The following is a 26,024-nucleotide window of genomic DNA, read 5'->3' as shown; positions in this document are numbered from 1 at the left end:
TTTACCTTTTTATGCCTTTCGTGACTTATGTTCCGACTGATCTGACCATCTCATCTGCTTTGTTCTCACATTATGAGTAACAGTGTTAAGGAGCTATTATATTGAGGTATCACTGTCATAAATACCAAAAGTGGAGTCATCTCCTGGTTTTCAGGTGTCCTTAGGTAAGATGCTGAACCTGAAGTTGCTCCTGAGCAGGTGAGCACCTTGTGTGGAAGCTCCACCATCATTGTTGTGTCTGTGTTTGTGAGAGAAACACAATGTAAGGTTGTTTGCAGAACCCAGCTAAGGTTAAAAGTCTATACAAGTGCAGATCATTCATTGTTTATGTTTTTAATGAGCATGATAGGAAAAATAAAGTATTTTCAGTCTTTAAGAAAACACTAAAAACCCAGCTCTTCACTGAACACCTTTGCACGTGACAGACTGCAAATAAATAAAAATCTCATTGACTGTAAACACTCCAGTCCTATTATGACTCTTGAACTTTTTTATGGCACATATCAAGGTTGTTTTCTCCTGACTAGATCCTTGCTTGTGTTGTATCCACTCTCAGATGTACATTGCTTTGGACAAAAATGTCTGCTAAATGAAACTAGAATTATAGAAGTTATATTGAACTAGATATGATAGGGCTGCGCAATGACTTGGTGGTTAGCACTTTCGCCTTGCTACTAGAAGCTCCCTGGTTCGCGTCCCTGCCTGGAGATTACATGTTCTCCCTGTGCATGCACAGTCCAGAAACATGCTGAGGTTAATTGGTAACTCTAAATTGATTGTGAGTGTGATTGTCTTTCTATGTAGCCCTGTGATAGACTGGTGACCTGTCCACGGCGTCTCCTGCCTTCACCCTAAGTCAACTGAGATAGACTCCATCCCACCTGCAACCTTAATGAGGATTAAGTGGTGTAGAGATAATGGATGGATAGAAATGATGTGTGGGCATTTTGTAGTTCTATTCTGATTTTAAGTGGGCCTCAAATTTTGCTTAAAATTGCTTATCTGCAACATTTTTATAAACACAGTATTCAATTTATAATAGTACAAAATACAGCAAAATTTTAATGAAGTCAATTAATGCAGTGTTTGTGCCTTGTGATTTATGGTAAAGTTAGTTGTTCTGTTGCAGGGATATTAAGTGTAGCCTGAAAGTCTCAAACAATTCTGTAGACAAGAAAAAATAACACTACTAGTGCTAGTTTTAACATTATTGTAGGTCGATTTACCTGAAGTTTGATGAAATTAAACCAAAGAACTTTGTTGCTAAAACTGAGAAGACGCAGAGCAACCTCACACAGTTGCTTCCTTTCATTCATTTATTTGATCATATTTACAAACAGTCTGAAGTGCAGTAAATCTAAAATATAATCCATATCTACTGTACATTGCATTTTGGTTTGCAAATTGTTTACAGAAGTATGAAACTACTGCTGTAAAATAAGATTTCTTAGAAATTAAGAACAAAAAGACCACAGTCATGAAACAGATTGAAGAAAAATGGAAAAACAAAAAAATATTTTCCACAACCATGGGCCTTTGTGCTTTGTGCACCTATTTGTCAAGTCACAGCTCACATTTCAAGTTAAAATATCAGTGTCCTGCCACCATCGCAGGCAGCTCTTAAACATCAGAAGTCTTGGGGAATGGGGAGAAAAGCAAAACGTATGTTTTGGGAGTGCAAAACCACGTTTGGAAGAGTACTGAAGCCCACCATATACATTTATACAGATATGCACATTCTTTTTTCTGTTTATCTTGGAAACTAACATATTTGCGTTTGTACATCCTTCAGCTTTTGCTCATCTGACTCCTAAAGGCAAATCAGTGAGAAACTTCCACCATCACTTAACAGCAAGATTAACATCAGCACAGTGCAGAGTTTAGGTACATTTCTTATTCAAAATATCCACAAACCTCATCCCAACTTAATCAGATTTCCAAAACAGAGGAGTGTATGGGTTCTGTTCCACAAGTCTTTCAAATTAAAAGGCCTAAGTATCCAACAATGCACATCTTTACAACGTGTCCCTTTAAAGCCGAGCAAAGAAAATGTAACACATAATGTTTTAGAGCAGGTCTAAGAAAACAGGCAGGCTCAGGGAGGTTTGCTAGAGTTGTGAAATTTATGTGAAATCATAAACAGCTGAATCTTTTCTGGTGCAGATGATTGTGATGAATGTATTTCAGAAAGCAATACATTTTTAGATTAAAGTTATGATTTCTTTCTCATTATACAACCCCCCCACCCCCCCTCCCCGCCAAAATCTAAATACTGCGTTCTCAAAAATGATTGAGTAAGCATGGATCGATTGGCAGCTTACTTTGATATTGTCCATAAGAACATAAATGAAAATAATTTTAGAAAAAAATGTCAAAGATTTATTTTGGTAGCTTTAAAAGTTTGGAACAGAATTCTGCAATTATCCTACAGTTACTGTATGTCTGTCTCCATCACAGTACAAAAACTAACACAGAGTCCTCACCTAGACACCTTCTTCACACGATCATGAGACAAACATGGGACTACATACCTTGTATAATTTACAGTGATCAAATGTAAAAAGACCTGCATTGGAGGGAGTACAGGTATACTAGTACTATGCTGTGGCTGCAGTGATTACTGGCCACAGTTTATGGAGAAAGAGGCCCTTGGAGCCCTATTAGGTTTATTATGATGAGATACAGATACAGGCAGGCGAAAGATGCCCACACACTGATCTGCACACACAGGCACACTGTTTGATGTGCGTATATATACACACATACAAATTAAACTGCTTGTATGCATGCTTGCACACACTTATGCATGTGCATACAAGGACACATACACATGGACAAACTATTTATTCAGCTGAAGGTTTCTGATCAACGTTTTTCCTCTGCAAAGTCAGATATGTTCACCGATGCGGTGTGCAGGGTTGGCAAAATAATGAGTTGACAGTCTTTACCTTGAAAAAAGGTCTCTTCTGGCCTCAATTAGTTCCCACAACCAGTAGGTCCAGTCTAGTTCACCCCAGCAGAGTGGTCTCATCATCTTAAGGCAGGTTAGGTGGTAGCTATGTGGCAGGGTTTGGAGAGTTTATTCATTCCTTCATCCGATTATTTTCTACCCAATTACTAATCATCTGTTCTTCCCGTCAAAGTTCATCTTAAAAGGGCTTGACCCACTCCGTATTGGGAGGGCTCCGAGGACTGCAGTTTCCCATCGACGACGAGGAGTTGGATGCAGCGGTGTGTCCCTCCCAGAACATGGCGTCACTGGGTTTTGGTGGGCTGGGGAAGGACCGGGAGCTGTCGTCCAGAGAGGCCTGGTTCAGGGGAGGCGGCGGCAGCACCACGGAGCAGGCGTCGCTGCCGACCAGAGCCTCTCCTGAGCAGCTCTGAGAGGGCCAGGGCCCATTGTACCAGCAGTCCTCCCTCAGGCTGTCTGGCAGCAGGGTGCCTGACGGGCCGCTGACGGGGGGCCGGCCAGAGCACGAGGGGAGTGGGGGGGCACTGGGAGGACGAGGCACTGACGCCCGAGGAACTGGGTGGTTGTTGTTCTTTTCCACGTCGTCCAGACACTGGATTGGAACTGTTGAGGCAGCTAGAGACCGAGTGAGGGGCAAAATGAAGAATAGAGGGAGGAAAGATGAGAATAAAGGCAGTAAAAAGACAGAAGTAGTTGTCCAAATGCTTTAATCTTGTAGCCACGCAGATTGTCGGCACATTGTACTTCATCAGTGGCAGTGTCGTTGCATTGCTTTCCAAGAATCTTTTCAAAACCATTTCTCACTCTGTAATATTTTTGCACCCAATTTCATATTCCTATAATAATTAAAGTTGTAGATTTTTAGTTTTATGCTATATTTTGCTTAGATCAGTGGCTTTTCACATTGTTAATAGTGCAGCTCCCTGTTAAGGATTAATACAATCGACGTTCAGAAACAGATTTTATGCGGCATCATTAGTCCTCTGCATTTTAAGAACTTGCAGAATTACAAAGCTCTTGCATTGCTGAGAAGATTGTTTGTCTGCAAAAACAAACAAACAAAAAAAAATTGTAATATAGTTCAATTTCAGTGTGTTTAAACCACAATTGTAGACATATTAACAGAGCAAAGAAGATTATGAGTGCAACATGCTGAAAAATAGTTTATTATCAATATGTTTTATGATTGGCATTACTTACTTGTAAATGTACTCAACAGCTGTATGTCGGAACTATGAGTCTACTAATTTGTCAGTTAATCTGCACCATTTTTTAGTAGACAGTAAATTAAGTGATATACTGGAAAGCAAATGCTCTCTCTGTTTATGAATTCCTTCTTGTTTCACTTTTCTCTCTACAAGTTGAAGTGTTTAAAGTATGAAAACAGATTTATTATTTTAACTCCATCGTGTCCTCTGTACTTTACACGTCGATTAAACTTTGGTTTGGAGACAGACTAAAAAAACTGGGTAACAGACCTGACAGTGTAAAAAGCCACCAGTATGGTAAATCTCCCACCATGCAGGAGGCTATATATTGTACAATAAAACCTCTGCACCATGTAATTGTCATTGCCTGGGATATCAGTAAATATCCAAAATAATATCATGCGAACAAAACCTAATCAAACAAAGCTGTATGCATAAACAAAGCCACTCTTTTATTTCATACAAAGCAGATCTATACACAAACCAGACGCCCTAATCTCGCACACACATCTTTGCTTTGCTATCAAATCATCATCTTGAGCAAATAATAAAGTTTAAATGAGAGTATCTGCTCCGGCGTTTTTTTTCCACGCCGCTCTTCATCCACACATCATCAATCCATCCATCCCTCCCCGCTATGCTTCCATGAGATGGTCTCCTGAGTCCAGGATTTGAATAAAAGTGATTCCAAAAGAGGAACATTAGAAGAATACAGATGCACAGTATGACTGAATAAATACATAGCACGCTCTCCTCCTCCTCCCTCTGCCTTTCTTTACCACTCCTGCTTTCCTGATTTCACTCCATCTGCCTCATCTAAGTTACAGGATTACCCTCTTATTCAGTGGAATAAATAGGCCGAGATTTATTTTCTTGCCATATTTCATTCTAATTTTCACCTCCTGGTCTCCTCTTCTGACATACGGAGGGAATTGACAACAGAGGTAATCTCTCCTGAGGTAGCATACATCAGCCCAGAGGGAGGGAAATGGAAGGACAGACCATTTCATGATGTCCTTTACCAAAGTGTTTGAGTACTTTGATAATATCCACAGTCTTGTCACACTCTCACACAAACTGCAATGAGGAGCAGCAGGAGAAATCTTCTTAGTGAGCAGCGCTTCTTTAGAAAAAGCAGCGCTTTAACTGAGCAGAGGCAGTAATAACCCCCTCCTATCATTTCATTAGTTTCTGTGTGGAAAAAGCAAGATTTGAATTCTAGGTGTTATACTCTGAATGCTCATAAACTGTAAATCCGACATTACTTGACTGTCAGGTTAAAGAAGCACATAATCCAAATTTGTATACACACTGTATGCAATGTGTGTGTGTATATATATATATATATATATATATATATATATATATATATATATATATATATATATATATATATATATATATATATATATATATATATATATATATATAAATATAAAAATAAATGTAGTGTGTGTGTTTCTCTCTTAGATCGGCAACCCAATAACAGCATAACCACATTTAAATAAATGTTAAGTTTAAGTACCTTAATATTTTGATATTTTTCTCACTGGGGGAGGATGCAGGTGTGCATTTGGATTTAACAGTATTACAGTATTTAATGAAATTTTTTTTTTCCTTTTTATGAAGCTCCTACAGGGGGCAGACCAGGCTTTTCTGATTTGATCATGTAGGAACATACAACATACAATGATATATATGTAGTGCAATATGAAAAAATACAGGCATTTTCACTAAATGACTCGAATAATTCCATTTTGAGAGAATCATTTTACAATAATTGAGATGATTTTGCAGAAAAGTGCATTGGCATAGAAAATAAAAACTAATTCTGAAAAAGTTGAAAAAAGCGATTGGTATAACACTGGCAAAGGCATCCAAAATCGTTTCATTTTATTTTTGCTTCGAATAGCATTCAGATCTGGCTTTGCACTCGTCTTACAGACCTTTGTGGTGGTGATTTAAATGGTCAAAGTCTTGTTGCCTCATGTGGTGACCAGAAATGCAAAACACTAATGACAACGTAAATCCAAGGACCCTTAAAATCAGAGTAAAATCTGTTCTATCAGACTTCTCTTGCAGATTAACCATCGTAAATATGAGCCCTGCAAGTTTCTTTTCGTATCAAGCAGCTAGAAAAAGTTATCAGTTAATGTGCCTTTCTTCACATTGCACCTTTTGTCATGTGATTACTGTACATGCACACATCTCAGTGTCTGTCCTGAAATTATATAGATTGCAGCTTAAAATGAAACTACAGATTTACTGCAGGCAAAATACAGAGACACAGTAAATTTTTTGTACATTAAGCTGATTTGAAAACTTACAGGTAAGAATGTGCCGTGGCAGAAATGTATAAGAATAAGGAGAAACAGAACAAAGGGACAAATATTATATATAAATATATATAAAGGAAAATTTCTTTTGAAAAAGCAAAAATATCACCTGGGTTCTGAAGACAAAAGTATAATTGCCATTTGTTTTGAGGCTCTCATAAGAAACTTCAAAGCAAAATTCTCTGCATCTCAGTAGTACCCATTATGAGCCTTCTATAAGAGAGTATAGGGGCTACAGGAAACTTCTGTAATGTGTATATGGAGCTGGTGGTGTGAAAAGGCAGCAGGTGAGAAGAGCTGTGGGTTATTGCACAAACTGAAAATGAAAATAAGTGTGGAGTGATTTATAGTAAAATTAACAACCACAATGATGCAATCCTGAGCCCGTTTTTGTGTGTCTCACCTTGTCTTGTCTCGCTGATCCATGGCCGGAGTTTCCTAATCAGGCCTGTTTGGTGCTTCAGCTCTGAATGGAGACGAGTGACCTCACTGCACAAAGCCTTGTATGTCTGCTGCATGCTCCTCTCCCTACAGGTGAACAGAACATTTAGTCGAAACATGTTACAGGTATTCCTGCTTTTCCACTCAGCCTGTGTTGTTAGAAACTGTCAGACAGGATCGCATATGATAACAATTATAAGCTGTGCGGCACACTCTAGCACTCATAAATGTCCTTTAGATTTTTGTGTGCTAAAAATGCAAGATATTTTTGAAGACATCTTTCATTTTGATATCTGTTCTTGAAAATTTTTAACTGTCACCTGTCTGCTAAATTTCCAGGATGAATATCTGGCACTTAAAATGTTCAAAATTAGTGCTATCAATAATTGCAGAAGCCTAATCCACTTAGGAAATCATATATATTCCTGGAGAGCTTGTTACCACAAAGCCTTCTGTGTGATAAATGTAATGATTTGCTGACACATTTAACACCACCTTGACAGTGCTGATGTTGAGCAGAATCACTTAGCAGCATAACTTCACATGAATATTTTGGAGACTTGCAAAGAAAAAAACACAAACTTCTCTCCCTTAATAATAACGCAAATGGATTAAATGCTAAACCACTCAGTAGCATTAACTGTTTTACAAACCAAGAGCATGCTAAAAAATAAGAAATAAAAAACGATAGTGGTATTTGAGGCCTGCAACACTTACAAACAGTCCTGTCCTTACCTTAAATATGCATACATTAAGGGCGAAGCTGGCAATAATGTTGCATAAAGTTCAGTAGCTTTTAAAGTTACCTGCACCTTATAGTTACTCGGTGGATGATGTGCAAATGTTTAAAGCTGCACCCTCCTCTAGTGGTCAAAGAGGATAAGTACAACCTCACATGTTACAGTCAATATCAGGCTGTACACAGTGTTGAATGGCAGTGACTGTACATGTGTTTCAGGTGCTGCATTTATGTGGTCATGGAAAGCATTACATTCACAAACTTCAACTTGAAGAGTAAATAAATGAATTGACTGATTAAACTGACTGCATTCTGTTTGATTAAAAATTGTCCTTGTGTACTCTGTGGTTTTCTGCAAAAGATGTTGCCTCTCAATTCTCTATAGTTACACATTAGAGTAAATAATTTAACAGTGTTGTATTGGAAGAGAATGTACTGAAAATAATTCATTTAACAGTTTCCATCTGTGCTGTTTATACTGATGGTTTCTCTTCAGTACTATTCATAAAACACGGTACCTTGCATTATACTTTGCATCACAGGTCTGGTCCAAGTCTGGTCCGTTAAGGCCATGAGGTTCCTCCTATAACAGAGTTAAGTTATGCAAAACAGACAGTGGAAGTACTGTTCAAAGTTGCTTTGAAGTTTGAAGTATTTCCATGGTTGTGTATGATAACATACACTATATTGCCAAAAGTGTTCGCTCACCCATCCAAATAATCAGAATCAGGTGTTCCAATCACTTCCATGGCCACAGGTGTATAAAATCAAGCACTAGGCATGCAGACTACTTTTACAAACATTTGTGAAAGAATGGGTTGCTCTCAGGAGCTCAGTGAATTCCAGCATGGAACTGTGATAGGATGCCACCTGTGCAACAAATCCAGTCGTGACATTTCCTCGCTCCTAAATATTCCACAGTCAACTGTCAGCTGTATTATAAGAAAGAGGAAGTGTGTGGGAACGACAGCAGCTCAGCCACCAAGTGGTAGGCCACGTAAACTGATGGAGTGGGGTCAGCGGATGCTGAGGCACTTAGTGCCAAGAGATTGCCAACTTTCTGCAGAGTCAATCACTACAGACCTTCAAACTTCATGTGGCCTTCAGATTAGCTCAAGAACAGTGCTTCAGCAGAGAGCTTCATGGAATGGGTTTCCATGGCCGAGCAGCTGCATCCAAGCCATACATCACCAAGTACAATGCAAAGCATTGGATGCAGTGGTGTAAAGCACGTTGCCACTGGACTCTAGAGCAGTGGAGACGTGTTCTCTGGAGTGATGAATCGTGCTTCTCCATCTGGCAATCTGATGGACGAGTCTGGGTTTGGCGGTTGCCAGGAGAACGATACTTGTCGGACTGCATTGTGCCAAGTGTAAAGTTTGGTGGAGGGGGGATTATGGTGTGGGGTTGTTTTTCAGGAGCTGGGCTTGACCCCTTAGTTCCAGTGAAAGGAACTCTGAATGCTTAAGCCTACCAAGACATTTTGGACAATTCCATGCTCCCAACTTTGTGGGAACAGTTTGGAGCTGGCCCCTTCCTCTTCCAACATGACTGTGCACCAGTGCACAAAGCAAGGTCCATAAAGACATGGATGACAGAGTCTGGTGTGGATGAACTTGACTGGCCTGCACAGAGTCCTGACCTCAACCCAATAGAACACCTTTGGGATGAATCAGAGTGGCGACTGAGAGCCAGGCCTTCTCATCCAACATCAGTGTGTGACCTCACAAATACGTTCCTGGAAGAATGGTCAAAAATTCCCATAAACACACTCCTAAACCTTGTGGACAGCCTTCCCAGAAGAGTTGAAGCTGTTATAGCTGCAAAGGGTGGACCGAAGTCATATTGAACCCTATGGATTAGGAATGGGATGTCACTTACGTTCATATGCGAGTCAAGGCAGGTGAGCGAATATTTTTGGCAATATAGTCTATCTCCTCTGCTCAGTATCAGCTTACTCCCATTTTCCTCTTTTCTTCTGTTAGAAGCTGTAGCATGTCCACCCTGTCGTCTTCCTCACTCTTGCTTCTTTCCACTACTCCGCTCCACACTGTCACCCTGGCTCGCTCTGACCCGACACCTCTCCGCTGTTTTCCCCTCTTTTATGTTATTCCACATCACTTCAAGAATCTGCCGTTGTTCAGTGCTGTTGTCTCTGGCTCCTCTTTATCTCACCTTTCCCTTTCTCTGTCTTCTTTCTTCCTTCCCACCTTCACTTACCACCACGCTTCTCTCCAGCAGTCGACTGTTCTCCAGCGTCACCCTCTCCAGCTCCTCCTGCAGTCTGTGGATCTTTAGCTCAGGGCTGACCCGGTCCACCTGCCAGTAGTCCTGAGAGCTGTTCAGGCTCTTCATCACTGGGAACACACACAAATACATACATGCAAATATTTTTACAGGAATCTTATACATCGCACTCAGCAGACAAGACATGTTACGGTTATCACTTAAATAATGATGCCTGTTTGATATATACTGTAGATGAGGTAGCACATACACATACATTCTATTATGTGCTGGAGGAAGAAATGTTTAAGCTTGGTATGCAAGTAAAGTAGAACTATAACTGAAAATACTACCAGGAAAAGTCCTGCATTCAGATTTGACTTGAGTAAACATAAGAGCTGCAATGGTTAATTGATTAGTTGTCAACTATTAATTTATTGCCAGTGACTGTGATAATAGATCAGTTTGAGTGATAAGAAAAGTCTAAATTCTCTGACTGCAGCTTCTTAAATTTAAATGTCTTCTTGTTTCTTTATATTGGATGCACTGATTGAAAACACTGATTACGATTTGTCACCATTTTCTGACATTTTATAGAAGAAACAACTGCTGGATTATTTGAGAAAATAATTGGCAGATTAATTGGCAATGTAAATAAAAAAAATTGCTAAATGATATGTGATGCGATATCAGAGTGCTAAAATAATACACTGCCTGGCCCAAAAAAGTCACACACTAATATTTTGTTGGACCACATTTAGCTTTAATTATGGCATGCATTCTCTGTGGCATCATTTTGATAAGCTTCTGCAATATCACAACATTTATTTCTGTACAGAGTTGCATTCATTTTTCACCAAGATCTTATTAAAGATGGGAGAGTCGGACTGCTGTGCAAAGTCTTCTCCAGAACATCCCAAAGATTCTCAGTGGGACTGAGGTCTGGACTCTGTGGAGGTCAATCCATGTGTGAAAATGATGTCTCATGCTCCCTGATCCACTCATTCACAATGTGAGCCCCATGAATCCTGGCATCATCATCTTGGAACATGTCCATGTCATCAGGGAAGAAAAACTCCATTGATGGAAAGACCTGGTCATTCAGTATATTCAGATAGTCAGCTGACCTCATTCTTTGGGAACATAATGTTACTGAACCTGACCAACCCCAGATCATAACCCTAAACCCCACAGGCTGGTAGACACTAGACATGATGAGTTCATCACTTCATCCATCTCTCTTCTTACCCTAATCACTCTGGAATAGGGTAAATTTGGACTCATCAGACCACATGACCTTCTTCCATTGCTCTTTATGTTCCCTAGCAAACTGAAGCCTTTTTTCCGATTAGCCTCACTGATCAATGTTTTTTTTTGTTTGTTTGTTTTTTGAGCTACACAGCTGTTTAGTCCCAATCCTTTGAGTTCCCTTTGCATTGTGCCTATGGGAATGCTCTTACTTTCACAATTAAACATTGCCTTAATTTATACTGTTGTTTTTTTATGATTTGATTTCACCAAACATTTAAGTGCTCGCTGTTCACAATCATTCAGGATTTTTTATCGACCACATTTGTTCCTCGAAGATGATGGTTCACCACTATCCTTCCAGGTTTTACTAATGTGTTGGACAGTTCTTAACCTGATTTTAGTAGTTTCAGAAGTCTCTTTAGTTGTTTTCCTTGCTAGATGCAGGCCAATATTTTGACCCATATGAGACAGATTAACATCCTTTCCATGACCACAGAATATGTCTTCTGACATGGTCGTTTAAAAAATGAGAAGCTCCTCACTGCATCAGCTAGGGTTAAATTAGTTGTTGCTGCTGACACATACTCATCACTGCAGTAATTATCCAATGGAAGGGTCTTGCCTATTTGCTTAGTTAAGTCCAGGTGGAGATTTGTTTTTGGCAAGACAGTGTAACTACATCATGGTACTGGATTATTTCTATTGATGGGTTAAAGTTTAAACTGTGCTCTGTTATAGCTAGTCACATCGGAATAATTTGTACAATTTTTTATACTTCTTCAAGTACTGTACTAAGGAAGAAGTAATTGAGTAAATGCAGTTAGTTACTTTCGTAGCGAGTTACTCATGTCACACTTTCAATTTTGGATATCAAGGGGCAGCTAGGGGGAGGAGAGTGTCTAGTTTAGGGAAGTAGCTGCTTTTCTATTTGCAAGTTATGGCGGTTCTGTTATCTTCATCAGACTGTGACCTTCTGAATGCATCAGAGTGGTTTGCAGCTAAGGGAAGAGTCAGCACTTCCAAGTCAGAAGTCAGGATTCTCTGTTGGTAAACGGTGTATTCCTCCCTCTGGGTTGGGAGCGAAGTGCTGCTCCAAGTGAAAGAGTTTAAGCATCTCAGAATCTTGTTCACGAACGAAGGGGAAAATGAAGCCTGAGACTGACAGATGGATTGGTGCAGATTTAACATTAATATAGGTGTTGCACTCGACCGCTGTGGTGAAGAGGGAGCTGAGCCAGAAGGTAAAGCATCCAATTTACGATTAACCCTCACGATTGGCTATGAGGTTAGGGTGGTGACTAAAAAAAAAAAAGTCAAGCAGCTGAGCTTACCCTCAGAGAAAAGGTTAAGGAGTTTAGACCTCCACAGGGAACTCAGATTAGAGCTGCTGCCCCTTCATGCTGAAAAGAGTCAGATGAGGGCACCTAATCAGGCTGCCTCCTGGGCACCTTCCTCTGGAGGTTTTTTGGACAAGTAGGAGGTAGGAGACCACAGGGTAGATACAGAACTCTCAGGGGAGATTACATATGCTATCTGGTTTGGAATGCCTCAGGATCCTCCAGGAAAAGATGGAAAACTTTGCTAGGCAGAGGGACATCTGGACTACTTTGCTTCACCCGCTGCCTCTTTGACCCGACTCCAGAGAAACAGCAGAAAATGGACGTATGGACCCAAATTCACTAGCTTTGCCTCACAGACCAGATTATCAAACTATTTCAGTACGTAGAGCTGGTGGTGGACTTCAGGAGGCCACCGGCTGACCACCGTCCACTAAACATCAACGGCTCCACGGTAGAGAGGGTCAAGAGCACCAAATTCCTGGGGGTGCACATCACCGATGACCTCAGCTGGTCTCTCCACACCAACTCCACAGTGAAGAAAGCACAACAACGCCTCACTTCCTGAGGAGACTGAAGAGAGCCAGCCTTCCAGCTCCCATGTTGACCACCTTCTACAGAGCCACTGTGGAAAGTGTCCTGACTGGCTGCTTCACCGTGTGGTTTGGAAACTGCACAGAACTGGATCGCAGATCTCTGCAACGTGTGGTCAGGACGGCGGAGAGGATCATTGGTGCCTCCCTCCGGGCTCTCCAAGACATCTACCAAGAACGCTGCATAGGCAGAGCCACCTCCATCATGAAGGACCCCTTCCACCCCTCACATGGACTGTTTGTTGCCCTTCCATCAGGAAAGAGACTGCGCAGCATCAGAACCCACACATCAAGGTTCTTTAGTAGCTTCTTCCCACAGGCAGTCAGACTGTTGAACACTCTGTGGCTACAACACACGTAGACCTGCACCCATCACCCCCAGACCCAAAACTGCAGTCACATTAATCTCACCCATTATCACCCCGGTAGCGACTATGATTGTGTCTGATGTATGCTTGTGCTTTTGTTTTTGTTTTCTTATCTAGTTTAGTCTTTTTAAATTATCTTATATTTATTTTTACCTTATATTTATTCTTAACTTTTTTTTTATAGTATTCCCCTCATTTCTGCACTGTGAAATGGATGTGAGAAACGTCATTTCTTTTAACTGTGTACTATGTACATTGCTGAATGACAATAAAGCTGAAGTTGAAGCTGAAGTTAAATCTACTATATCACCTCATTTCATTAAGATGATTTTTGCTCATACAAATATTTTCTTGTTCCAAAAGCAAGTAAATGCATAATATACTGCGTGTACTATGTGTTTTGGCAAAGCATGGAGTATTGAGGGTACTGTTCAGCAAAAAGTAGAAAGCAGGCCTGTGTGTTCTACCTGTACCTTGGCTGGTCTCCATCTCTGACTTCAACTGAAGCAGCTCCATCTCTTTGGCCTGCAGCTGCTCCGTCAGCAACCTCTCACTCTCACTCTTCTCCTTTTTCTGACAGAGGGAAAACGACAGGACAGCGAGACAGAGAGGGAGGAAGCACCAAAGTCTCTTTCAGTTCCAAGTGAGATCAGCGCACATGTGTGTGAGAACTTTGTTTTTACTTAAGTTTTGAATCAAAACTACAGCAGAAAAATAGTTACAAGAAGAAAAAAATCTCTCTTTATTCTCCTTAAGCATGAGGATAAGCAATGTTGTCACTGACAGCAGCATCAGTTTGTAAGAAGATCCAGTGAAAGAGTGAACTCACCAGTTTGTTCAGCTCCATCTGTAGATCCTCCTTCTCTATATAGATACCTCGATAGGCACTGAAGGCCTTGTTCACGTACTGGGGACCCTCTGATGGGGGAGCATCTGGCCTGAAGAGCTACAGAGGTGGAAGAAAATGGGAAGAAAATGGGAAGAGAAGAGAAGAGAAGAGAAGAGAAGAGAAGAGAAGAGAAGAGAAGAGAAGAGAAGAGAAGAGAAGAGAAGAGAAGAGAAGAGAAGAGAAGAGAAGAGAAGAGAAGAGAAGAGAAGAGAAGAGAAGAGAAGAGAAGAGAAATCGATTTTGCTGAATTTAAATGTCTGTGGTAGGAAGTTACTTTCCTCCCACCACATCCTATCTTGATGGGCCAAATGGTGCCACAGTTAAAACAACAACAGAGACCAAACATGTGGAAACAAGCTACTTCTCTACACATGTTGTGCAGCATTTTCACTTTAGCCTACCATCTGACTTAGGACCCTTCCTGTTTGAATTTGCCATACTTTTCCAGATCTCCTCTCTGTTTTAGACAGTACAGATTTATTTCTCATTGTTTTATTGCTTTGACTATTGGCCAACATTATTAATGATGCTGGCATGCTGACTCTCCCACAAGCAAGTATTTTGCAGTGTGGTGCTGAATTTGCTGACTTTCTCTACACTTTCTCTAAGCATATTGTGTTTGTCCATAATTCTCATGTCCTGCACAATAAGACAACTCTGCTTTCATTCATCTTTGTCTGTAACTCACCCTTTCTAAACCTAGTTCCCTGGCTGTTTAATAAACAGGAGAAGCAGTATGTTCTTCACTTCATTTTCCTCATGGTATTCCTCTTCCACCATACCCCCTTCTTTTTCTTATACATCTCTACCTTGTCCTCTAGCTGTTTAACCCTCTTCCTCAGCAAGGTATTCTCTCGTTCCGTGTCTCTCAGTCGTTTCTTGATGTCCTCATAGGCCGTGACCAGGGCGAAGTGGGAAGCAACAGACTCATCGCCGGCACACACCGATACAGGACTTTCACCAGCAGCGGTGTAGGCTGTCTCATGTTTAAGGATGCAAATGTCATCATCCACTGCCAGGGGCTCCATGCCTGCACAGGCCTACTCGGTAGCAGATAAAAGACCTAGGGATAACATGAAGAGTTTCAATTTCATAGTGGTAAATCTCTTTCAGTTGTGATTTTGTATAGGACAAACATATAATACGACTACTACTGCTTATTATGATACATTTATTACAATTTTAAGAATTATTATGAGCTGTTGTTATTCCTGCAATCAAACACTGTCTCGGTGCTGTAACTTTCTTTCATGACACAATTCACATCTGTAGGTGGCACTCTCCTCTAGTAAAGCATGGTTTTATATGTTTTCAATGCAAACCACTGTTTCCTAAAAGGACAAATCGCCACCAGAGTTTCACATTAAAAACTGTGATGGTTCATTGTCGCTGTAGTTTGAAAATCAAACCTCTTTGACTGTGACACATATACAAAGCTGGTTGTAAAGGTTTGTAAACTTGAATAATAATATAAATACACTTTAGTCCTATGAACAGCCTATTTAACACAATTCAAACAGATGTGACCATTTGTTTGACAAACAAATGAAGGTGAGCGTGAATATGAAAATATTTTCATTAGAAAGCATTAACTACAGTTAATGGTGTTCTAAAATGCAGATTCATGAGAGATCAACATACAGCTGTTGGGGACAGAAATCTGCAGACTTGGTGATTTCTGTAACATTATCATTAAATTTCCGTATTTCAAAAACACTATTTGTGAGAAATGACTTTCTAAAGTGTTACATACAAAGATAAACTGATGACATACAAGTACAGATAAAAGTGTCACACTGATCTGAATTTCCCCCCTCGTTAAAGGGATGCGACAGCACAACTGACTCTCAAGGAAATCAAAACAATCTCAGGAAATTTCCTGACACAGATATGGACTAAACCCCACACATGCTGGATTTCTGCGGTTTAGTAGCTCGACAGCAGAGACAGTGCAGCTACGCTAGTTGATGATGTCAGCATGCAATGATGCAGCAAACACAGAGGAGCCAAGTTTTTAACACTGAAGGCCAAAGCTTTGAGAAAAATAAGTTTTAGTAGACTAACTGAACAGGATGTTAGTTCCACACCGTGGGCACAAACCAAGAAAAAAGACACAGGTAGTGCCGCTGACTTCAATAAACGCCTCCTGGTGTGAAATCGAAAGCGACCCCAACAAGTACTTATAACGAAAGTCAACGAGAATTTAAAACAAGACGAGGGGAGACGTCATTTCGCTAGACTTCCTCCGGTAAAACATGGGAGCTAACGGCTAACAGGGAAATCACAGCAAAGAAGAGACATTATTTCGCAGAAAAAAAGCGATGGACAGCAGATGTAAACAATCGATGAGTCCCATCTGTATACCATGCTAACATTATGGTGTTAGCTTCCGTGAACACTGTTGACAACCGGCAAACCACATTATTACAGTTCTACAATAGATTACAGAACGTGTAACACAACCATTAGACAATGACCCAGAGAAACATAAATTAAATATCAATAGCTACGGTGATCAAAATGATCGATCCGTTATGATAAAAGCTAGCAAAGCTTAGCTAACGTCTCCTGGCTAGGTGAAGCGAAAGAAGTCGATTATTTTTTACTTTCCACTTTCACTAACCGTGTTAGACGCTGTCCTCAATTAGGTGTCAAATGTAAACGCAGGATTATCATTTAGTCTCGACAAAAGGAGACGTTTTCCTTTGAGAAAAACACAGAGACGAGGCTGGACACTCGCTCCGAGTCTGAACTGACAGGTGAGAAAACAAAAACTTCCGGGAGTCACTTGACTGCTCAAGTCCTTTCAAAATAAAAGCACAATGTAACTAGAACCGTGCAACACATCTCACGGCAACTAGTTTGTGTGCAATTGACATTCGATTTAAAACTTTTAGGCTTGTTTCTGGATTAAGAGAAGTCTGTCTCTCCGTCGATATGACGTCCTTTCATAAGTCCCTTACATGCACCCCACCGAACCAGTTATCTGTTCATCGGAATGTACCGCCTGTTCACATTGAGGAAGCACAGATAAGACACCAACTGACTTTAAAGCATAAGAAAAGAAAATAGAGTTTTGTTGAAGGCTGTCGGATTTCTGCTGCAAAATTGACAAATGGTTGGCGTTTTCTTGACAATAATGACAGAGTACATCGTCAATATGGTATTTTAAAATACATGTAGGTGCAGTTTGGCTTAACCAGGACTGAACCATTTAACAGGGGGACCAAATACAATTTACACTTTTCCGTCACAGCCTTAAGAGAAACAAGGAAAGGTAAGTGCCACAAAATGTAAAAGTAACATCAGAAAAACAAATGAGCGACTGCACTGACACGTCCTTGCATTTAAATGTTGTTAAATTTAGCAAAGGCTGTCTTGCTTTCTAATTAATGGTAGCGGCCAAAGTGCTGTAGCTAGCATAACCAAAGTTAGCTTTGCTCACTACTGAAGCTATATTTACCTTTTCGTGACTCTGCCAAAAACAAGCAAGTGAGCGTCTTTCTTACTGTCAGAAAACTAATAGAAAATAATTTTAAATTTAAATGTTAGAACATGGTGAATAATGTTGGTCAGTATTTACCAAATCCCAAGATGACATCCTTAAATGTCCACAACCTAAATATATTTGGTTTACTGTCATAGAGGAAGAAAGAAACCAGAACACACATAAAGTTATGATGCTAAAATTGGCCTAAATAATATTGAGGTACTCCAGCAGAATTGATTAATGATTTGAAACCATGTAGAATTTTTAACTAGCTGGATCAAATGAAATATTCAACTTTCTTTGGTGAATGACTATACAGCAGGAAATTTAGTAAATCTATGTTTACAATAAGGAATAAAGATAATGATTTCTAGATAGCAAATGATCAAACTTAAGCATAGCTGTAATAATTGATCAAGACTTTATGTAGCTCAGATATTAAACATTGAATAAAAATATTTAATATATGTAAATCTCAGTAAATTTGTGTTGGGAAAATTTGACAGAAATGTGTTTGCCATTCATGGTATTTATCAGTTGTATTTATCAGTTGACAGTGGTTGTACAGTAAGTGTGTACAGTATATGCATATGTAAAGGCAAGCATGTCCTAATTAATATTAGGGCTTTATAGTAAAGGCTTTAAACAATTCTCCATTTAAGAAAAAGGAAAAATCAATTCTACCTTCATGTGCTCTGATAACTTGCTAATTGTACTCCACTGTGTGTTTTTCAGAAGCTGTTTTGCTGTGGAAGACGCTACAAAGATCGGGGACATGGCATGTGATGAGGAACCCGAGATCAGCGTCCAAAAGATTGATCAGAGTAAGTCCAAGTATTACATATCAGCAATAGATATTGTGTTGTCACTCACTGCCCTGTGACTGTACCAGCTTTTCTGATATTCATTTGAAACAGCTTTGAATATTTACAGGCAAATATTGTCTCATATTTACCTTATTCTGCACAGTTTCAAGCTAGTATGTAATGTTTTCTTCGGGCTAATGTGGTTAAATTATGTGTAGCGACTTTTTCCACCATCATGCAAATGACAGCTACACATTTCTCCTCAGGAGTTCAATTTATTGTAGTAATGATAGTGACATTAGGATGCAGTCGTTGGCTTATATAAAAATTCCACCCACTATTTTAAGAGTCCTTTATATTTTTCTCATCTTGCAAACTTGCTGTTCTTTCTTCAATCCCCAGCTTTTGCCATTTTGCAATTGGTATTTCGTTGCGCATTGAGCTGTTTTGTGTTTGTATTTGCAGTATTTTTAAAGGAATCTGAGTTGTTGGTTTCCCCTTGTGCCCTGGAACTGAGTGGTTTACATTCCTGCACAAGTGGTGCAACACCTCAGAAGTGGAATTGTTGAAAAAAGCCAAATGCACTGCAGATGCTAGAGTTCTGGACTACTTCTGGGTTTTTGTGTCTTATCATTGCAGTGTTATCAGAGGCTCAGCTGCTGATGAGAGAAATAGAGGAGATGCTCAAGTGGTGTACATCAATAAGCCCCTCAAACCAGAGACAGCGCAGAGAAGTATGCTTACTGGCAGAAAGCGAACAGTCAGAAAACCTCACAGAACCATATGCCTATGAAACAGAACACAGTAAAGCTTTAACCGTCACCAAGTATTTTTATTTGTCAAATCTTTACCTTCAAGGAACTCAGGTGACCACATAGTTCCATCTGGTTTGTTATCTTTCTTCCTGCTTTCCCGTATAAACAGTTCAGTTTTTGCATTATGGGTCAGTCAGAGAGGTTTATTTGTTTAACTCATTTCCTCTTGTCTTTATAGCCCACAGTAAAGTAGATAGGACTATTACATTCACTCTATAATGAGGTCAGAAGTGGTTAGGGTACATGAGTCTGCTACAGTTGCATAGCAACACAATTAATTTCCCCTCTCAGCTGCAAAACGCTATGTATATGTAGTGTGAATTGCCATTAACATAAATTATAGCTGACACAGAAGCTGCTTAACTGTGTTGCCATTTATTTGTCACTGTGCACCCCAAACTAAGTCTCTCAGCTTCCTTTACATGGTCTTCCATCAAAGTGATCAAGGGACAACAGCTTTAAGCATTAAATCCTCATGACCTATTTCCTCAAGTGCAACTGGGGCCATCAAATAAATAAAACTTTTCCCTGAACCTTAGAGCAGAATGAGAAAAATTGTATTTGCTTTGGATAAATACCCTCAATGCAGCCTGCACTGATTTAGGAGCTGTTCTGTCAATCAGTAGATTTACAACACCCTTGATAGCTGAGTCAATTTCATCCGCACTTGTTGACATTTACTTTGGATTCTGGCTGTAGTTCAGTTCGATGCTGTTTCCAATCTGCAAAGGTAACTGTAGGCTCACACCTTTCAATCTCTCAACAAAATTTTAGCTGCTAGGACGAGTGTAGCAATAATTAAGAATTAAGCAAACAATGGAAATGAGGACTATCTCTGATATATTTTTCTCTTAATGCATACACACACATGCAAGCACAGACACACACACACACTACAGTAGACACATAAATTCGTGCTCACCACTCTTTCTATTGCTTATACTGTACAGGGCAGTCGTTAACAATGATGGATGTACAAATGACCCTGTTATTAGTTTATGTGCTCAGGCACAGCGGGCACAGCGTCATCTAGTGTGCATGTTGTTGTGACAGACTCTGCAGGAGTGCCAGACCAGCATAGTGGAGGATGGAGACACCATGGTCATAGATGGCCTCAGGTTTGAGAGTGCGACAAGCAGGGAGGACCTGAGAAAGCTGAGCTCACAGGCTGGCGCAGGACGATAACAGGGTGGCACATGACTGATGCTAGTGAGTTCCTTGAGGTCATCAAGGTCCCGTGACCGACAGTGGTAAGACAAGAAGCTAGCAAATAACACAATGATAGGAATAAAGCTACAAACTGTCACGTGTATGCCCTTGCAACAGAAAACAGAGCAGCGTGGCATGTTCTAGAGATTATATTGACCTTTTTTTGGGATAAGTGTTCATTTGTTTCCAAATATTTCTATAAGGTTCAAGTTACTGTTTCATTGTTGATTGTTTTGAAATGTTTTATCACTGAGAACATAGTTTGATAGTTCTGAAAACCATATTTGGCAGGACATTTATGTTGCCCATTTCAGAATATGAGCATTGGCTTTGAGTGTTGTATTTCTCATTCTTCTTTATTCAGGTGGAAATATAGTAAATTAAAGTTAATATATATCTTGTTTAGGCTAATGGTGGTGTCTTTGCATAATATGCTTAATTTCTGTTAGTCTTGTCCAACCCAAAATAACATATTTTGCAGTGGCAGCAGTGCACTATGAATAGTATTTGTCTGTTTTATTCCACTGACTTGCCTTTAACTATGGTGTTGGTCATGCACAGTTTGAATGTCCTTCTATATAAAACAGCATACTGTGCAGGGCAGTTGAGGACATGGCTTTCTCTTTGATTACATGAAGCTTTTAGAATATTTTGTGTCCTCTCTGTTTATACCCTAGTGTAGATCATCTTGCTCCCTAAAAGCATCCTCAGAGCTCTGATTACAGCAAACTTTCACAGGCTGATATGCTTTCTAGTGCAGTTGGCATGAAGAAGAAAAATATGATGAGTAAGTATGGCAGTACTATCCTTGGGTACTTAAAAGTTTCTGAATGCAGTTGAATAACCAGAAGTCAAGACTTTTAGTGTTCATAAATATAGTTTCACTGCATTGGAGAGTAATTTTGACAGTACAATCTTAGTCTTAATATAGGTTTGCATGATGGTATCATGTGCTTTTATTTTGCATGAAGTATTTTATGTTTTCACTTGCCAGGACACGATAATAATAAGTTAATTTCACCACAGGAGAGACCTGATAGTCTCTGCATCCTGGTGGAAAAAAAAAATTTGTATATATCGGCATGGGCAATTGACCAGAATGAGCTGGAAAATATCAGCATAACAGATAGAGCCAAAAATGCAATAATATGCATCCTTGAATCTTCAATAGGTAGCAGTTTCTTCTTGGCGTTTTTACTATGTCTTTACTTCACGGCTGATTTTAATGGTGAAACTGGTCTTAAGGACATTTCACATAATTTAAAATAAATTTATAATGTTCTGCTGCCACTTTTCATTGGATATACTGTGACTATATTAGCGGTAAAAGCTAAAAGCCAGTAAAAGTAATTGTGAAAAACTAGTGCTGTTTAAAGAAACAAATGAAGTTACAGCAAACAGTCCATATATATGCTTTGACATTATTGCATCAAGAAAAGCAAACAGCAGTGTCAGTCGGAACACTGTGCTTCAGCCATTTATTATCTATAAAATCCCCTAAAATGTGTCGGGATATTTCTGTGTTGTAGCAGCCTGTTTGCATGAGTAGCACCATTTGTTTAAGTGAAATGAAACATTGAAATCCTCCATTTTGTAAATATATTGTAAAATAACAGTTAATTAAAGATTAAAAGTTAAAGAGATACAGAAATGAATCAGACCTGCCTTGCAAAGTGGAAAGTACCATTGACTGTTTAGTTCTGAAATGAACAAACGAGACCAGCCAGGAGATTAACAAGTGTCAGGGCATCAGTGTAACCAATTAACAAACTCCCAATTAGAATGTCAGATGAACAATTAAACCCAGAAGTTTACCAAGCATTAACATACTAAACAGACTCACATAATATATGCAAATAAGGTCATTATTATGCATGTGCTAGTTCAGTGCCCAAATTAAGTGCTTGTTTGGAGCACTCGGGATATGTTTGCAAGCGTGAGCTCAGTGACAACATATTACAGAAATAATGGTCACTTGAAAAATCTAATTAGTTTTACATTTGGCTGTAAGCTATAGAAGTCTGCAAGGCAAAGACAACTTGAATCAAAATTAACAACCATTCAAAGCTATGGAAAGAAATTCCCTTATATTTATGGGAATAGAGAAAAGAATTTAATAATTACTTGTTTGGACGTATAATATGATGACACAGTCACAGTGGGAATGCAAACACATGCATCCTGTAATCAGACAGAGTGGCAGAAAAAGGTAGAAAAGCATCCAGCAGATGCTGAATTGGTGATTACTGAAGTTGCAGCTTGACTCTTGATTGTCATGTTTTTGTGTTGCATGAATTATTTATGTCTTAGCCCATGTAATTAGATGCTGGAAGGGAAAAGACTGGACCAGGAAAACTCGAGAATCAATCAGCTGCTTCCTTAATCATTTTTGACAACTTAAGGAGCGTAAACCTCTTCAAACTGATATGGCTTCAGTGTCTACCTCTTTACAAAATCTTGTAACAGATTGAAGCTGCTGTATTGCGTATGGTCTTTTTGTTTATGATTGCAGTTGTGGTTTGTTTGGGCGATCATTTTGTGTTTGTTTTTGATGCAAACATCTGCTGCCAATAAATCCAGACTGATGGAATCAAGAGGCTTGAACCGACAGCCAAATGCACGTTATGATTATTTTCTGCCAGAAGAGGATGCTGTTTCTTGTCATTTTGTTCTGTCCCTAGTGCATGTGCATTCAGGAGATTACAATGGATGACAATGAGACATTCAAAGGCATATGAAGCCAATTCTATAGAGGTAATGTGGCTTAAGATTGAGCTCTTAGCCTGTTGTCTTTTACAGCTTTGTCAAACCTTGAGTTAGAACGTTATAAAATTAGTGCAAAATACAGCCATGAGTGTGCTCACCTCTGTCTCTTGGCAAAGTGGAATGTATTATTAATCACCAGTGAGATATGTATAGATGGCGAGGTCACTCTATACCCTTCGTGATCCCTTTTTCTGCAATATAACACCCCATCAAGTACTACTGCACTACTGCAGTTAAAGTTAAGATCAATGATGCCAGTGGTATGGTCATATATCACACCGCTGTCTCAGAGTTGTTTCACACTGCTGAACTAAACTGCACCAACACAAATTACACCTACAGTAGACATAACCCCAGTATTTCTCTCTCTCTCTCACCATTTCAAAACTCTGGGGAGGTTTGATAGCTGTGGATTGCATGCAGTGAAGCCTTATTGCCTGTCAATTGTGTGTGAAGCTGCACTTGGAGGGATGGTGTCATAAACTTTTGTGGGAGATAGGACCAGGGACTGGATTTTGACATAAACTCTTGAGGAGACAATTGCTTGATCAAATACTGTATCACACTTTGTTCCTTGTGTGAGATGCTGAGCCTCAAAGTGCGATATGCATGTAGGGTTCAGAAGACCTCCATTGGTCAGGGCGTTCTTGGCAACCCATAGGATATTTTTATCTCGTGCTTCAAAACTTTACTGAAGAGTAGTTGCCTGCTTACTGATTCATCCCAGACCATGAAACTGTGCCATGTAATCAGGAGCTGGCCTTCTTTATACAGCACAAAGGTCAGCCATATCCAAGGACCCTGTTTGTGTGTTTGGTACAGCAGAGGGCATCCCTGTAGACTGAACGAACATAGCTGCAGCAGGGCATCCAAGGCCCTTCCTTTGTTTTTGCTGAGCCAATTAGAGAGCGATAGCATCTGCTGTGAAAGGGGAACAATGGCTTGTTCACTGTGTGTTTGAGTGTATGTGTGTGTGTGTGTGAATACGCATAAAGTTTGTGTGGGTGTGTCTGTAGGCTAGTTAGTGATTGTGTATGTGTGTCTGTAGCTACAGTATATGGGCATGGGGAGTATGTGTGTTGAATAGTAATAAGAGAGAGAGGAGTATTGTACGTGGCAGAGGAGAGGAAACAAGAAAATGACTGCCCACAAAGTATGACAGACAGCATATGGCTTCATCTGCTGTGATTCAGTTAAGCCCCCCACACACACACAAAGCAAATCACCAGAGAGGCAAATATAAATTGGGAAGACTTCCTGCATTTATGAGTGAGGCACATACAATGCTTGTAATTAAAAAGTCACTGCTTTTGAGTGACGGTCTGGTGCATGCACAGTCAGTTTGTGTCCTCGCTCGAATTCCTGTGAAACTTTTTGACAGGAAGTGCGGCGATGATTTCACAGTTGGCCATAACACTCCATCCATCCAAAGGACCCAGAGGTCATTAACCCCTACCTGCTGCTGTCTCGAGTTATGCGGAGTTTGATGACTCTTCTTTTCTAGCCACGGAGCGAAAAGAGAGGTGTGTGTTTGTGTGTGTGTGCATGTGTGTTTAGCAGAGCTTGCTAGCACCCCTGTCTTGGCCAGCCGGCTCCACCATATGGCCACATTTATCATGTATCTCGCTATTCATTAAGACTGCCCTTGCTGGCTGCAGAGGCGCTGCTGGGGGCCTCAACCTCACCTCTGAAACGCTGTGGACAACTGACTGCAGTCCACTGTAATTTTAAGCGTGAATGCTGCAAAATCATATGTGGCCGAACACCTTTAGCTGAAAGTTATTTTGCTTTATAAATGGCCCCTTTACGCATCAGAGTAAAAGATTGATCAAAGTGTAGTTTCAAGTCAAGTATGAATAATTCAAATAAACTCGTTTACTGTGGCCAGAGATGTACTATGGTGCAGTGCAAGGACGCCAGGCCCAAAAGTGTGTGGACAATTTCACAGTGTACACATTTTACAGCAGGTTTATCCATATTAACTGACATATCATTGGAAGGAATAGTTAAAAGAAAAAAAAGTTCTTCATTTTTATAAACAGATGCTTTTTTGGTTTACAGCTGTTTGTGCGGCTTATATATTTAGTCATATTCCTATTCCATGCATCAACTCAACTTCACATATCACTTGGTGAGGTTTTCTTTTACACAAGTCAGTGGCATTAGTTAGTTTACACATATTTTTACAATGATATGGAATCACAAATCTGTATCTGGGTACACATACACTAGTTTCTGAATCTCTTATCTAAGAAACACACGAAAAGCTTTTTTTTTCAGCTTTTCAAGACAGTATGTCTTGTGACAAAAATGAGAAGAGAAATGTACATTTTTGATGTGTTGTATTAATAAATGTTTTTCTGCAGCATCTGCAGATACAGCTCTGATCAACACATCATTTTCAGCTAACTGTGGCAATGCAAATTAATTACCTGTGCAGGTAATTTTGTTAGTTTGATTTCAAAACCATGCAGCGCATCCGACCGTATTTATAGACTTCACACATCGTCTTTGGCTTTCTGGTCTTGGTTTTAATAATTTTGTTGTTAGTGTTTTAACTTCTGTTTAAATCAGTAAAA

General features: G+C 39.8%; 1 protein-coding gene and 1 long non-coding RNA gene across 4 annotated transcripts; one reads left to right on the top strand and one right to left on the bottom strand.

The window, feature by feature from the left end:
- Window positions 1–99: 99 nt before the first annotated feature.
- On the bottom strand, window positions 100–17,232 carry azi2 (5-azacytidine induced 2). 3 transcript variants are annotated; one of them, XR_002745590.3, is made up of 9 exons: window positions 16,983–17,232; window positions 15,169–15,422; window positions 14,300–14,416; window positions 13,938–14,043; window positions 9,916–10,052; window positions 8,214–8,278; window positions 6,919–7,043; window positions 2,949–3,586; window positions 100–238 (listed from the first exon to the last, which is right to left on the bottom strand). XR_002745590.3 is itself a non-coding variant. In XM_023260964.3 (8 exons), exons 2-8 carry the CDS (start codon window positions 15,385–15,387, stop codon window positions 3,150–3,152), a joined length of 1,206 nt encoding a protein of 401 aa, XP_023116732.1. In that variant the 5' UTR covers window positions 15,388–15,422; window positions 16,983–17,232; the 3' UTR covers window positions 1,299–3,149. The 3 variants fall into 3 exon arrangements, 2 of the variants coding, with proteins under 2 accessions (XP_023116732.1, XP_023116743.1); XM_023260964.3 differs by lacking the exon at window positions 100–238 and having other exon boundaries at window positions 1,299–3,586; XM_023260975.3 differs by lacking the exon at window positions 100–238 and having other exon boundaries at window positions 1,299–3,586; window positions 13,944–14,043.
- Window positions 17,233–17,352: 120 nt separating this feature from the next.
- LOC129349670 (uncharacterized) lies at window positions 17,353–23,201 on the top strand. The gene is made up of 3 exons (XR_008602768.1): window positions 17,353–17,636; window positions 18,585–18,673; window positions 20,524–23,201. It is a non-coding gene; the product is annotated as an uncharacterized LOC129349670 (long non-coding RNA).
- Window positions 23,202–26,024: the final 2,823 nt, after the last annotated feature.

This window comes from Amphiprion ocellaris, chromosome 9 (assembly GCF_022539595.1).
Source record: "Amphiprion ocellaris isolate individual 3 ecotype Okinawa chromosome 9, ASM2253959v1, whole genome shotgun sequence".
NCBI lineage: Eukaryota > Metazoa > Chordata > Actinopteri > Pomacentridae > Amphiprion > Amphiprion ocellaris.
Note: the sequence above shows the minus strand (reverse complement) of the source record. Positions and strands in the feature narration are given on the sequence as shown.

What these genes read in the sequence shown, in the direction of transcription:
- azi2 (XM_023260964.3), bottom strand. Translation starts at nt 15,387, where the DNA reads ATGGAGCCCCTGGCAGTGGATGATGACATTTGCATCCTTAAACATGAG. An exon ending in AGATGGAGCTGAACAAACTG is followed by an intron (nt 14,044 to 14,299) that starts GTGAGTTCACTC and finishes TCCCTCTGTCAG; the next exon opens with AAAAAGGAGAAGAGTGAGAG. An exon ending in GATGCAAAGTATAATGCAAG is followed by an intron (nt 7,044 to 8,213) that starts GTACCGTGTTTT and finishes GTTCACCTGTAG; the next exon opens with GGAGAGGAGCATGCAGCAGA.